Source organism: Manacus vitellinus, unplaced genomic scaffold (assembly GCF_001715985.3).
Source record: "Manacus vitellinus isolate BGI_N305 unplaced genomic scaffold, ASM171598v3 scaffold_1_pilon, whole genome shotgun sequence".
Taxonomy (NCBI): Eukaryota; Metazoa; Chordata; class Aves; order Passeriformes; family Pipridae; genus Manacus; species Manacus vitellinus.
In genome coordinates, this window is record NW_021939396.1 from 38,769,040 (window position 1) to 38,784,527 (window position 15,488).

Below are 15,488 nucleotides of genomic sequence, written 5' to 3' on the forward strand. Positions count from 1 at the left end.
TCACCTTTGAACTTCTTCCAAAGCACCCCAGTTTTCTATAAATGTTAAATCTGTGGTGGTTTTTTTTGAAAGGCCATCTTCGTATTAATTCAATTTACCTATATAGTTAAATCACAGAGTTTATTGCCAAAAGCTGCCAAAGATGCAAAGTGCTTTGGGTGCTCAACTGAGAAACGGAGTGGTGAATTTATTGGCATTTCAAAAAGCTTCCTAGGTGCAGAGCAGAATTCTATTTGAACGAATCTCAGTTACAGCTATGGCTCTTCAGAAAAAATTAAACAGGTTATTCAGCAAAAGATAAGCATGAAAAAAGTGGTTGTTCAGCAAAGCTTTATTTTAGGTGATCTGTCCAATATAATGTAGAATATCTGTGGCAGGGATGAAATCAAGTTGTTCAAGTCAGCACTCAACTGCCTCTGCCATAAAATGATGTATCCCAGTCCCTGTTCTGCTGCTCTAAACAATCCACTGTCTCATTCACCCATTTCCATAACAAAGTGCACTTTGAACCATTCCTCTTAGCCACTGTATAAATAATATGCTGAATTTACTATCAATCTGGCTAGAATAATGCCCCCCAGAAAATTCCACTTAAATTCTGAATTTTAATTTCAATAGAACTTTATCTCTCATACATTAGTAATGGCATAAAATATAGATTTTAAAATAGTATAGATACATTTGAAGTTTCCCAGTGGGTTATTACTATTCTTAGAATTTTAGAGATTGCTTTTTGTTTTGTAAGTAAGTGTTCCAATAACAGCTTGATACTCTTGGTTATACATGCAAATGTTAATCCTCAATAGCTCACGAAGGAAGAAACAGGCTTGATAGAAGGTCACAAGAAGGCTACTGGTAGAGTTAACATTAAATTTAGTAGCTCCTGAAATTCAACCATACTGCAGAAAATCAGGCTGATAAAAATATTTTATTTATGGAGGAGCTAGGACATAATTAATTGAAAGAAAAATTACTTCAGATCTCTCCTGTATTAAAGCTACACTATTAGACACTAAAAGAAATAAATAACAAACAGATCTACTAAGATCTGACATCATGGAACAATTTCTGTACACGTATTTGGAGCCAGCTGTAACTCATCATACCTTGAAAGGATATGTTTTAAATTCATAGGCAGCTCTTCTCATCATCCTGAGATGGAGCCTCAAATAATTTTTCTTTCCTTTTTCCTACCTGTGTTTTTATTCATTCTAATAATTCCTGGATCAGTAGAAGACTATTTTTCTTAGTTCTTTATTTTGATAAACCTCTGATCTTTTTTTTTTTAATAAGGAACCTGTTTAAGACCTGTATAAGTTATTAATTATGCTTTTATGGCTAAGCAAATTGTATTTCAGACTTACCATTCTTCTCTGAAATGTCACTGGCATACCAGTTTTATGCAGAAGTCGTAGACCAGAATCTCCTCTTTTTCCATAGATGCACAAATAAACTGCAGTATCTGTATCAGCATGCTCCGAGTCACCGGTGTAGACATAAACATGGTATAAAACAACTTCCAAAAATAACCAAAAGAAGAAAATGCAAGTTACATGTAATCACAATTAGTTTTACTCACTATTATAGCTTAGTGATAACAATGCCAGCAAGTCTGATTTGTAATTAATTTTCTGGAATATACTCCAGAAATCAGTCCAACTATCTGCTTTTAAGACTGCTAAGACCACAATTCAGACACCATTAATGTTGAAAACCAGATGATTAGTATATACATAACTGTACACACGTACTTGGATAGATAGGTTTTCCAGCTTCCACTACTGGAAGTTCACAGAGAAATCCTCTGCCATCACAATTCTTTGATAACCGTGTGTTTGCTGGAAAATTCAGTGTTTTCTTGCTCTTTAGATGTTGCAGCGTCACCTGGAGAAGAAGCAATTCCAGCTATGACTCAGTACACTCTTTTCAGTGCCATGCTTCTCAACAGCAAAACATGGGTTTGTACATCTTTTTTTTCTATCTCAGAAAACAATAACACAAATTGCAGTATCAAAATATATTTATTTTGGCTGCTACTTTGCAACAAAGAAATCTGTAACTGAAATTTGTGGGTTTGCCATTAGAAATATTACCAAGTCTGATTTCTGTCCGTGAATCGTCTCTATGTAACACTGCCTGGAGTACTGAAGACTGAAAATCTTCTGATAGGTGATGTTAGGTCAGACTGAGCTTTTGGAAGATGTGGAAAGATTGACACATTTTTTATTTTAAAATGAAAACAGGATGAAACTCATCATCTACATCCTTCTGAAATTTGGCAAGTAGAGGATATGTTGAAATCTTAAATCAATTTGTATTATATTTGGCTCTTTCACAGCAGAAAAAAAGACAACCTGTGTATCACCACCCTCTATATATTCCTCTGAAGACGATTAGAATTCAAATTCTCAAGCTATTTGCCTATGTACATTTTGATAGCTGTCTTACTTGTTTCCTATAACTAAAAGTCATTACTATCTTCTATGAAAACAGTTTTCATTAGTCTTGAATTACAAGAATGTTTACTAAAGGTTTTTTCCATAGGCCTTGACTACCAAAAGGAAAGCAGTACCAAAAATTATCTTTCTGCAGTTGTACTTCGAGTATGCATATAATATGCATAAGCCTTGCAAACAAAATTATGAAAACAAGTATTTATATCCAAATTCTAAGACTTAGGAAATCAGAGCAAAAGATACCTTTTTCTCAGTTTTCCAATAAAATATTATTTCAAGTAAAATGAACACTGCTTTTAACACCAAAGCATGTATTTATTCTAATATGAAATACTTTGGCGGCACTGATTCCTAATCTCCAATATTTATTGGCAGAGCTCCCCCTGCTGATTCATAACAATTGCAAATATTAACTGCTTTGTCAGAAAAACACAGCTCTCAACATGATTTCTTTTTCTCTGTGAAAAGAAGTATTTGAAATCCCAGACTTACCCCATGAAATTTGGAACAAAATATTAAAGAAATATTTTGTAATCACCAGGCTGGAAAGTAGGACTCCTGCAATCATTTAAGCAACTGAAATATTTATACTTACATTCAATTTTGGTACAGTTACAGATGAGAGCTTTATGTTAATGTAAAAAAATCTGTTATTACTGTCTAATTCTGGTTGTCTAAACAGGCTTTTTAAGATTACTCAAATGACAAAGAATAAACTTGTTTCCTTTACAGATTCAAAGAAACAGAAGACAAATATTTATCCCAGCTCTGAAATAAATTTTATATGGGTGTCAGTGTTAACAAGAATTTCTCATAAATTAAATCTGGTGAGCATCCCTAAACAACACGAGAAAAATAGAGCTAAAACAAAACAAAGAAGAAGACTTAATTCACCCAATTGAAAAAAATTAGCAAGTTTTTTTTCCCTTGAAAATGGTCATAATTGTGAGCTGTGGTGGGGCCCATTAGAAGTTACTTAGCCTACTCTTAAGCAAACCTTGTTCATTCCTTGCATGTAGTTGTCATGGAATAATTGCTGCATCATTTTCAATCTTTCAGAACTGGAATTTATAGCTAAAACAGACACTGAAGAGTACAAACAAGCTTTGAGAAAGTAAAACTTGGTTGAGCCCAGCAATAAAAGACACAATAAAATTGGTGTCTTCATGAATTAGGAATAATTGCAAAATAATCTTACATATTTCCATCTCTTAGGAGATGGACTGTGTCAGTGTTTTTGTCATCTCTAAAGCAGTCTAAGAACACAAAGCAATAATAACTTATCCCAATCAGCATTTATTGATTCATGAAGCTATGGCTTTATGAAAAGATGGGTCTTTAATTCACATAAAAATTATTAAAATGGGAAAAAAATCAACATTAAAAAAATCTTACCCTTTGTAAGTTCCACTCTGATTGTTCATTTGGTAATCCATCAAATTCAATTCTTATCTTGTAGATTTTCCCAATGCTTTTTATTTCAACCTGAATAAAGTCAGAACAATACAATGTATAACTACATAAAATTACATATATTTCTTTGCATTGGTTTGAGATTTCTCTGAACCATGGTAGCATCTGAGTGTACAGGAACAGCACATAATATTTGATTGGCAGATTTTGGAGTACAGGATCCAGAAAAGAGACTGCTTATGTTTTGTCTGAGCAGATTTCTGCCTGAGCCCCAGTTTGACCAGACATAGCCTAGTGGAACCACAATGCTTGCCAGGAAAATGATTTGAACTCTTCAAAGTTTGAAGAGTACAAAAAGTTGGTGAGGGTCATTCATGAGAGCAACGAGGAATACAAAATTATATCCCCTAAACTACAGGTCACAAATCTTTCATAATGCAACACAGTAATATCACCATAAACCTTAGTATGTCAAAATGAAGGATATAAAAAGAGTAAGCTCCCAAAAGCTGGCAGAACATCTGCAGAACTTTGGAAGTCACCAATACTACCTTTTCCTTCTGACTATGATTTGTATTCATTCACATTTTCTTTGTACTTTCAAGCATTATATGTGCTTATGAAAACTAACATAGAGTAGCAACTCTATCTTCAAAACTTCAAATGAACGCCCACTTTGAAGTTTAACCATTATTTAAAGCAAACATAAATAATTTTAGATCTTTTGTAAGGTACTGCTACAAAAGGAAAAGTGTGTTATCGTGCTGTTTCTCGAATAATAATTCTATTCGTAAAAAGTTGGTAACAGCCTATTCCTCTCCATCATTTACATCCTATTTACATTGTACAAAAATTGTTTTCATTCTCTTAGAAACACATATTAGCACATTATCAACCCAGTCTTTATCTTTACTAATGAAAAGTGCTCTTCTCTTTTTGGAGGTCAGAATTACCTCATTTCCTATATCAGCTTTTGGCTTTTTGCGCTTCTGTATAATAAATTTTTGCATTATAGTGACAGCATTGCCATGCTTTAGTCAAAGAGTTCTGAAATCAAACAATTTTAACTTCGATTTCCTGAACATTGAAATTCATATTGAAATCTCTCAGTGGTTGTTTGAGAAAGAATCTGTGGGTTTAACACCTGCTATTTGTATTGGTATAGTTGTTACATCAACTTGAATTTCGTTAACAAAATTTCATTAACAAAATAAATGCAACACTGATGTGACAATATATTCCCTCTCTTTACCTCTGGATTAAAAAATTAACTTTGCTTTACTCTGTCAAGTCAGATTCTGATAGCCTTGCTTATGCTGCATAATATTTCTCTCTAAAAGTAATCTTATTAGAGGTGACCCGGAGACTTTGGGATTAAAGCAGTGGTAAAGTAAGGGTATATATTCAGCTTGACTGAAAAACCAGCTATTGTCTTTTTCCCCATTTCACAAAAAAACTAACCCAGTTCTCAATAATATGGGATGTGGTCTTCTCATTCATAGAGCAGGTATTCACTGAATATACAATGTTATCATATTGTCTGTTTATTCTAATGAATCCCTCTTTAGACGTACATGACAACTTAGAGTTACATGATAATTTCATGTATCAACACAAAACAAAATGTAGCAGACTTTGACAGAATGAAATGAGTGATTTCTGCCTCAAACAAGTAGAGGTCTTCCAGAAGACACACTCTGGTAAGCTTGATTTTTCTCATGCACAATCCTAAGAAGGATTAGACAGGCAATGACTACTTACATGGGTAAGGTAAGAAAGGGAAGGTCATATATGAATGGTTTTCATTCCTCAAGATAGTTCTACTCAAATTTTTCATAGTTGGGCATATTACTGATAAAGTGAAATGTTAAAGATTTTTACACTGATTCCAAATTGTCTTATTACAGCTTTTCAGAAACTGCTTTCTTACTATAACTCCTGGCCAGAGCTACAATTAAGTTGACTATGTTGAAAAATAAAATTTGGTATCCTCTGCTCTAGAATATATCAGTGAAAACATACCAAGTTTATGGAAATGGTAAGAAGAAGATGAAAATTTTTTTGTCTTACATTCCTATCCTCATTTCAAGACCTATTCTGTTAAACAAGTACAAGACAAAAAAAAAAGCTTAAAGAGAAAAAATAGAAGAAAGAGCTCTTACTCATGGGCCTTTTCTTTCTTTCTTTATCTACTTCAGACTAAAGAGTGAAAAGCATTTCAGTGACATTTGCTATTTCCTGCCTGAAAGCAATAGTGTCAGGGTGATGTAAAGAATCATAGCAGTAGCTCCAGGTGCTGAGAGAAAAATTCTGCTCTCTCACAAGATCAATATCTGCAGCACACAGCCATAATGGACCATATCTATTTTAGAGAAGAGAAATTGGTCCATCTCTTCAGAATGTATGGATTAACTTTGCAAACATGCCATTACCCAAAATTGCTTATAAATTATTTACTAATTAGGAGAGCAAGATTGACTGTGGATCATAATATATAGCCTATATGCTCAGAAAATGAACTTTATGATAGGTTATCTTCCTGCCTATGCCCTATTCATAGAGAGCATTATTATTAATATTATTGACATTAACAATCTTGGGTTGTGCCAAGTTTTTATTAGAGGAGTTGAGGAGTGCAGAAAAAAAATGTGAAGAATGTAACTTATGCTTTAGTTAGCTGAGGACAGCAATGTTACATGCTTCTCAGACAGAAAGATCTAAGTAAAACATAAATTTTAATACCTTTGGTAATTTCCTCTCAGCCTACCTAGACACAATTTCCTCATTACAATAGAGGTGGGGTTATCCTTAAATTATAGCATAAACCCTGAGTTTTCTTGACATGATCAAATGTAGTTTTTATTGGACTCTTACTTGTTCCATGGGTAAATCTGGCCCTTTGGTCATTTATGATATGGCAGCTCTAAAAAGGGTTTTCTTCCTTAATTGAACCAGTTCCACAGCATACATTTTATAGTATGCTTTGAAAACTGTATACCTGAAGATTTAATTACTAAATGATATACTAGTCTTACATCAGGCACGGTTTGTCTAGAAATGAATAGTTTTTAAAGCTAGTTTCAAATTAATTGCCTTAAAGAAATCAATGTACTTCTGCAGTTATCTCCTTTGGTCAACTATATGAGAGAGGGGCTTTAAAAGAAAGCGTATTTCTTCAATGTTGCTTACGATATATAACAAGCTGATTTAATACACAATTCATGGAGATTAGATACAGATTTATTTTAAACAGTATATATATATATAGGAGAAAAACATTTTTTCTTTTCACATGACAGAATAATCCTTGGAAAGGTCTACATTAAAATAATGTTCTTAGCCTTCATTAGCTACCTGAAATTCGTCTTCCTGCCTGGGAAGAAACAGCTGTTTCCTGTTGTCCTCGCCAAGAGTTATTGGTCCAGCTACTCCTCTGTCTCCATATATCCAGAGAGCAACATTTGCTTCAGTTCCTGCATTTCCTGTCAGTATTGACACTTTCCATTCATCATCTGAAGGAAGGGAATGCTCACCACCTTGGAAATTTCTCATGTCCTCTGTGAAATACAGAATATTTGTGGGAGACGACAATTGACATGAAACTTCCAGTCGCTGTTGTAACTTCAGTACATAAAGAGGCCATAACAGCAGGGGGATTGTATTTTTTCATGGCAAGTGAGACAGTCTGAAAAGATTGATTTATGTTTCTTGTCTAGACCAAAATGTGTTGATTAGCTGAGCAACAAGAATCAACTGGAAAATAACAAGTTATCTCTCACATGCATTATCATCATAGTCTTTAAACATATTCTGAAGTAGAGTAAGGATGCTATGATGCAGAACTATGACCATTAAATTGACATTTCTGATTCCTTAGTCTGGCATTTAGAAATTAATAGAATTACTCCTCTAATACCTTGTGTTGGGACATGATTAACAGAGTCACATATCTGGGAATAGAGACAATTTGCATTTCGAATTTTAAAGAAAAATCAGGAAATTAACTTTCTTCAAGTTAAATATTAACTAAATACTGTAAAATAAATCAAAAAGGAGCTCAATATATCCTTGCCTAACCATACTTATGCATACAGTGCCAACATTTGGTCTAAGGCAGGCTGTACATGAATGAGACAACAACAGCACAGAACCACTTTATGAATAAATTTCACAGCTTTAACGGCTGAGCAAATATAATTTTGGAAAACATAGGCTTTCCTTTAGAATAGCACCTAGTGGTCTTCTATCTGCCTTTAAGAGAAATATATATATATGCAGAGATGTCAAATTATACCTCTGCATATGAGATATGAAAAAACAGATTCTGTTAGACTAAAGGAATTGGGTTTGAGTATTCTAGTCAAAGTGGAGTTTGGCTGGAACAGTACTTTTGAATAACTAAACCACTGACCATGGAATGCTCTCCAAAAAAGGGAGTACTTGCTGACAAGAATTTATAGTCTATTCTGACATGGGAGGCAGGTATAAATCCTAAATTTGAAAAGATGAACTTACACATTGTCTATATACTGTGTCCTCCAGGGATTCCCAAACTGTTCAATTTGAGAAGTCCTTTTCATGTGACTGTAAAGAGACTTTTTAATATGCCACCAGTATAAATTTGTTGAAGAATTCCCAAAACATCACTGTGCATGTTTCTGCTGCGCTACATAAGTCATGTACTGCTATTAGAGTCTTTTTTTTTTATTTGCTTGACTAAAATACTGCACTAGGTTTCTCTGGGATGGAGTTTTTCCCTTGACTTATTAAACTGCCCTTACATCAAAGGAAAAAACAAACAAATAAACAAACCTACAATCTAAAGAAACCAAAAAAAACAAACCCGAAAACAAACAAACAAACAAACAAAAAACAAAAAAACCCACAACAACAACAACAACCAACCAACCAAACAAACAAACAAACAAAACTCCCAAACTATGCAAAAGCTATCACTCACTAACAGTAGAATGATACCAAACTAGTCCCAGAGGAATGACTATTTTGAAAAAACTCTGCTCCAGTTCTATTTGTGAGCATGACAATATAAGGGACAATATCTCTGGTCAGTTGGGGTTAGCGCAGAGTGAGCAGAGATGGATGGACTCTGCTCTGCAAGTGATGCTCAGCAGCAGCTGAAACACTGGTGTGTTATCAACACTGCTTTGGTTACCAGCCTAAAACACAGCATCAGACAGACTGCTAGGAAGAATATAAGGCTCATCCCAGCCAAGCCCAGTACAAATACTAAAAAAATAAAGCAATACCTATGATGGAAATTTGCAAAATTTATCTGATTCTGCTTTGTTGCTAGCATTAAAAAATAAGTTTGAATCCTTGAGACTTGCTTCTTAATAAACTTTTATGAGCAATAAATCCCACATCTTGATGAATCATTGCTGAAGCAAATTGGGTAAGTGAAGAAGCATTGATTCAATATTTCATGTTCCCTTTAAATTTCCTCAAATACACTTTTATGATATTAACCAAATGCTTTTTTCTTTCTTCTTAAAAATTGAAATAACAGAACTACAACAAAGTAATTGCTTTAGTATAACAAATATTTTTGAGAATTTGACTATACAACTTTCTATAACTTTAGTTACCTAACTTCTTACTTGTAACTCAGAAAGCTAGAGTTCCTTCCAGCTATCTAAAACCACATCTTTCTTACAGCAAAGAGATTAAAATGTTCATAAAATGCACAGATATTCAAGAAACATAAGGAATCCCAGGCTACTCCACATGCTTAGGACAAGAATTCCATACTCTGGTGACTGCTACCCAAAGCAGTTACTGCAACCTCAAACTACTACCACTTGGAATAATTTTAATGCATAAACAGTTCACAGACTTAGAATGCTTTTTGCCTCATAATTTACTGGCTCTTCGTACAAATGGAAATCGGTTGCATTGATTTGCTACAGGCTAAAAATATTGCTGTCTGAAAAGAGGATTTGATGGTTACCCTGCATTAGTCATGAGAGTTTACACACTTCATGACACCATGCTGTAAATCTATTGCAATAAAAATTCATTCTGATAGGCCTGCATGAGAATGATGAAGTCACAACCCTTCACACATTATTTCATAAAAATAACCTTTTTTTAAAATTTACTTATCCTAAATCTAACATAAAAAGAAAATTATTTTGTCTCAGAATACCATTTGATTGAGTGACACTTTTAAAATGAACCATCAGAAAAATTAATCTCTAGAGCAAAAATTTGGGCAATAAAGTTGATGTATTTTTATTATACCTGTGTATCATTCTTTCCAAAGTTAACTGAGTGGAAATGAGATCAGATTTTATTTGATTCTTATTTGTTCTTGTAAGTAAAATATATTAAAAAATTAACAGCATCTAATAGTACACCAGGCATACAGGAAAGGAACACAGAGGATATAGAGAGCATTTCTCAGAGGTACATTTTGTTAATACCAAACCACAGAGATGTTCTCGAGGTCACAGACTGCTTTTGTGTCATGGAAGCTAATGACACCTGAGCTGTTAAGTAGAAGCTGTGACCTGACATCCTCTCTATACAGTGAAAGAAGTTTCTTGAGGAACATTGCACTCATACTGCAACAGGAGAAGCCCCAACTGCTGTAGCACAGTTTCCAGTTCAATTAATCCTAAATCAATTATTATTCGTGAAAACAGAAACCAAAACACAGGTTAGCAGACACAGACATAAAAATGATGGATTTAATTTACCCTGAGTTCAACTGCTAAGCCTTCTGCTGGACTGTATACTCAGTACAAACATCACCCTTTTTCAAATGCTAACTGGGAGTAAAAAAAGCAAATGAGAATTTAATGAATATGAGTTTAAAAAGCAAGGTTCAGCTGTACATATCAAAAGATAGTTACCTTTAAAGTATTTTGAGTGAAAATATCTTACTAAAAATGACCATTTTCTTGGAAGGGCAGAGTACCTTTGATATTTCTATTTATTTAGCACAAGCAGAGTCCACATTTATGAATGCCAGAAAAACTACTTACAAAGTGCTATAGACTCTATGTAACCAATTTCACTGCAGATATTGCTTTTATAAAAGGATCCTTTGTATCCAACCCTAAAAACATCCAGCTGCTTTGAAAAGAGGTTAAATGGCTTGTGTATTGTTGCCATGTGTTTCGGGCACAGCATATCTCATCACTTGCTGACAACCCACAACACTTCGGGAAGGCTTAGTGACACAGTGATACAACATGAAGTCTCATAGATTAGAAAGTGGGTGGTTTTGAGCTAAAAATGGAAACAACATTGCCAGAAATACATAACAGTAACTGATAATGATTCACGCCTATGTCTGGAATTTAACCATCCTCACTCTTTAAGAGATTTTTCATTCCCTGTTTTGTTTAGTTGTGTAGTTCCTTAAACACATTTTGTTTTGTTACTAGGATGATGAATATGTCTAAAACTGTTGTCTTAGACCTTTTATGCTACTTCTAAACCACAATATGTAGCTAAAGAAGAAAGCAGTTTATTCTAGAAAAACACATCACTCCAGAAGGATGACCAGAACTTTGTTTATCTGTTCCAACCTGCCAAAACATAGGTATAAAGCTATAATGCAATGAACCAAAGTCATCTTCTTTCCTCCAGTGAACCAAAAAGCTGAAAACATGAGTGTGCGAGACAGTATAAACAAGAAATATTCCATTACTTTCAGCAAGCTTTAAATTGGCCTCTGCACCATAACAACCCCTTAATTTCCATGGAAATAGTCCTCAGATAGATTACTAGTTCCTTGAAAAAAAAGTAATGCAAAGTTATTCAATTTACTGATTGCTGCCTTTTCAATAAACCACATTCAAATATCCTCTTAAAAAAACAACGACTGACAATGTTGTTTATGTTGCATGTATGCCTGTATGATTCAACAATCTAGAAAAGTCATTCATTGTCCTTCTTGAGATAAGTGTCTGCAAGCATGTACAGAAAGCAGGCTTAACACCACGCTGTATCACGACTAGTTTGTAACCTGTCACTTACTGGAGGATGGGGAAGTTGAAGGGCTTTGAGATACCAGCTTCTGGGCTTTTCCTGGTTGGAGCTGAGATTCTCTGAAGTCTTTCTTCTCTTGGTTGGGTGCTGCAGAGGTTCCCATAGGTTCTTCCCGGCCAACTAAAACAATGAAATATAAATTCTGTCACTAGCTACAAGCCGTTTGCTTTTTCTTGCTCAGAAACTACTAAAAGATCTCATTATTATTCAACAGAGTAGATATCAAAATCTTTTCTCTACATATTGCACAGCTAGAAGCAATAGGATTTTATTGTTAGCAGAATGCCACAAGAAGTGGAAAAAAAATCAGGCGTGCCAATTAAAGTCCATTCCATGCTTTGGAGATCTAAGTAAAAATTTAACAATGATGTATGAATAAAATGACTTGTTAAAATGTAGTTTTCCTCAGAATAAACTTCTCCACCTCCACGATGTTTCCTTTCTTAAGAGTGGGAATGCTGAAATGAAAACTGCTGAAGGCCATTTGAATAATATGAAGCAAATTGATATTGTTAAGATGAAGCAAACAGAAAATATTTATTGCTGTCATAGAAAATATTAGCTCCTTTTTATATTCCTTTTACTGAACAACAAGGATTCAGAAGAGCTGAAGCCTGTAACAAAGTAACATTTAGCTTTATTTTGTGACATTTCTATCAAAAACACTGCTCTTCCAAAATCTAACAAGGGAGAATAATTTCCTAATTTCTATGAGGACACAGTGATCAAAATATTTTTTTCACCTTGCAGCAAATAGGGACTGAACAGTAGGAATGCCATTGCAGTGACTTTCATAAGGCTTCTCTGTGTCTTGATCACAATACACATAGAGCAACTAGTAAGACTAGTTGTATGTTTTGATACTTTCTCTTTGCATTCAGGATAAGCTTGTTCCACTTGTGTTTGGAAAAAATCTGACCAGCTCCTCAGTTTCAAACTGATGTCCAGTTTAGCCTTTCCATGAGATGTTTCATTTCTTGATCTCTGTAGTCATGTCCACCAGATAAGAATATGGTTTATGTAGAATAGCACTCCCTGCAGTTATAATCTCAGTTAGCTGATTATCTTTGGTAACCAATTTTTCACCAAGTTAGAAACTTCATTCTCTTGAAGGAGAGAAGACAAGCAGGCAATCCAGGGACAGTGACCCAGAGTGTGCTGAGAGATAATTTCTGAGTCTTAGCTAGTTGACTAGAAAAGGTGAGCTCCCCAGTGAGGAAGCATTTTGACCACAATAGCTCTCAAATCTGACTATGGGACAGAAGAATGGCATAATGAATATACTAGTGTGGGGGACTACAGTATATTTCACATCATTAAAAAAGAAACTGAACATTGCCAAGTAGGTCCTCTTGAAAGACTACTAATTCCCCTATAAAATCAGGAAAGACTATGGTACACCTGGCAGCAAGACAACATCCCCCAGGCTTCCATAATCTGTGGGCAGAATGGGGAATACACATAAGAAATCAACTCCATCTCTATCTTTTCACTTATTTCGATTCTCATTTTCAAAAATCTACTAGTAAAACTATTGATATCTTCTGCATAATTTATTATTATAAAAAGAAAGTAAAGATAACTAAATACATGGCAGAAATTAAGTGTACATACAGTAAACTTTTAAAATTACTGAAACACAACAAGGAAAATTGTGCCCACATAACTTTTACACTTTTGCTTTGAATTTTGTTAGAAAATTAGAAAGACTAATCTCTAAATCAAACTACAAACCATTGAGAAATCACATACATTTGATGACCTGTGGGTAGAAAAAAATATTTCTCTCTCCAGTGTTAACGACTGGTTTAGTTTGGCCATCTGGCAGGAGACCAACATATATCCCTTTATTTTGCACTGATTCTAGACTTATAGATCCAGTTTCCAAATTCTTCTCAATTTTAAAGTGACAGTATTCATCACCTGTGCCCTAAGAAGTTGAAAACAAAAACATAAATAAAACAATCGAATTCATGTGGCTACAGGAGCTGGATGTTTCTTAAGTCTTAATTATTACTACTTTCCAATAACATTTCAGATTAACTTTACATTCCTCACAAGATGCTACATTATTACATGCATACCTGCACCTTATTCTTGTTTATTCCTTTGTGACCAGAAAGACTAATCACATAAGTTAGGTAAGTGAAGGACCAAGTGAAAGCATTCTGATTTATGTTAGAATTTAGGCAAATTCTAGGATATATTCAAAAGAGTTTCCCACTTCAACAACTTTCAGAGGATTAAGGAACGTGAAAACATTTATTTCAGAAAACGTATGATATTTATATACAGATTTTATAGATAGCACAGATTTGGTAATGCTACATAATATAACATCCATTAAATAGATGTAACTTTTTTTTCAAGTACATAGCACTTACAAGTTTAATTTCAAAACCTTTACCCAAACCCTCTTTTTATCCAGACCTCCTGATCCATTGGTGAAAGCATTGCTGAAAAATAAGATACTTGCAAAGCCTACATTCAAAATATGGATCAAATATTTTAATCTCTGAACAAAGTGCACTGGAGTCAATGACAAAACTCTCATGGACCTCACATTTGAGTACTTACACAGCTCTGTTTCATACTCACTTATCTTAAACTCCCAAAAAAATGATGCGAGAATACTTCTCACAGAAATATGAGAATTTTAACTTAGATGAACAGAATCACACTTTAAAAGTCAGTGCAGTATGCATTTACTTACATCTTAATTATTCTTTAATAGGTTTTATCTTCATCATTTATCTTGCAGCACATAAGTTTTAACTACATCCACATCCTCAATAGTTTAAAAATATAATCAGATCTTTAAAATCAACTGCCATATTGACACCGACAGCTTCTCTTGCTATATTTTTCTATCTTTTCTTGGACAAATGAAGGAAAATATCTGAAACATTTTAAATCTGAAAAAAGTTTTATCCCATTTTTATCCAACTAAGTAAAAAAAGATTCTCTCCTATCACTAACAATTTACTCAAACTACCTGCAGAGGGAAATACAAACAAGAACTACTTACTGTTCCATCACACTGGTCATCTTTGATCTTCAGGTACATTCTTGGTTTTCTCACACTTTCAAACATACAGAGTCCAGAGCCAATTTTATGCACCTTCCAGTAGGATTCCTGCTGCTTCCGACCTGCTCCACTGCAGCTCCCATCAGGTCTAAGGGACAGAGCTTGGCAGAGACTTGTGTTGAGCAGAATGATGGCACCATGATGAAACACACCCTTTACATCAGAGGCAAGAAGTCCTTTGTGAATAGCACAGCCTTTCTCCATACTAAACTGTGATACTGATATTGCTCCTACTGTTTTATTTTAAGCACTTACTCATGCATGTTCTTGTATAAAACATAAAAGAGTTAGTCTCAAGTAACTCAAGTATACCTCCCGTCTTTGAACATTTGCTGCTTTCTGTGCAGGCACTAACCAGAATAGTGGAAATCCTTTCCTACTCAGCAGCTTCCCTGCTTTTTCTTGCTCAGCAGCGCAGCACAACACCCAGAGCACAAGGAGTGCATCAAATTAAGGAACTTGTCTCTTCTCAACAGCAACTCTCCCGCGTGTACCTACATTCCTATTTTTCG

At 34.4% G+C, this 15,488-nt stretch overlaps 1 protein-coding gene across 1 annotated transcript in view; it reads right to left on the reverse strand.

The window, feature by feature from the left end:
• LOC115307413 (lipoxygenase homology domain-containing protein 1) overlaps window positions 1-14,955 on the reverse strand; it is a 117,993-nt gene extending 103,038 nt beyond the window's left edge. Inside the window, exons 1-8 of the mRNA XM_029959374.1 lie at window positions 14,917-14,955; window positions 13,641-13,818; window positions 11,877-12,008; window positions 7,224-7,426; window positions 4,823-4,900; window positions 3,852-3,941; window positions 1,752-1,884; window positions 1,365-1,516 (exon numbers count right to left, since the gene is read on the reverse strand). Coding sequence (XP_029815234.1) covers window positions 1,365-1,516; window positions 1,752-1,884; window positions 3,852-3,941; window positions 4,823-4,900; window positions 7,224-7,426; window positions 11,877-12,008; window positions 13,641-13,818; window positions 14,917-14,955 — 1,005 coding nt within the window. The remainder of the gene's footprint in view (window positions 1-1,364; window positions 1,517-1,751; window positions 1,885-3,851; window positions 3,942-4,822; window positions 4,901-7,223; window positions 7,427-11,876; window positions 12,009-13,640; window positions 13,819-14,916) is intronic.
• Window positions 14,956-15,488: the final 533 nt, after the last annotated feature.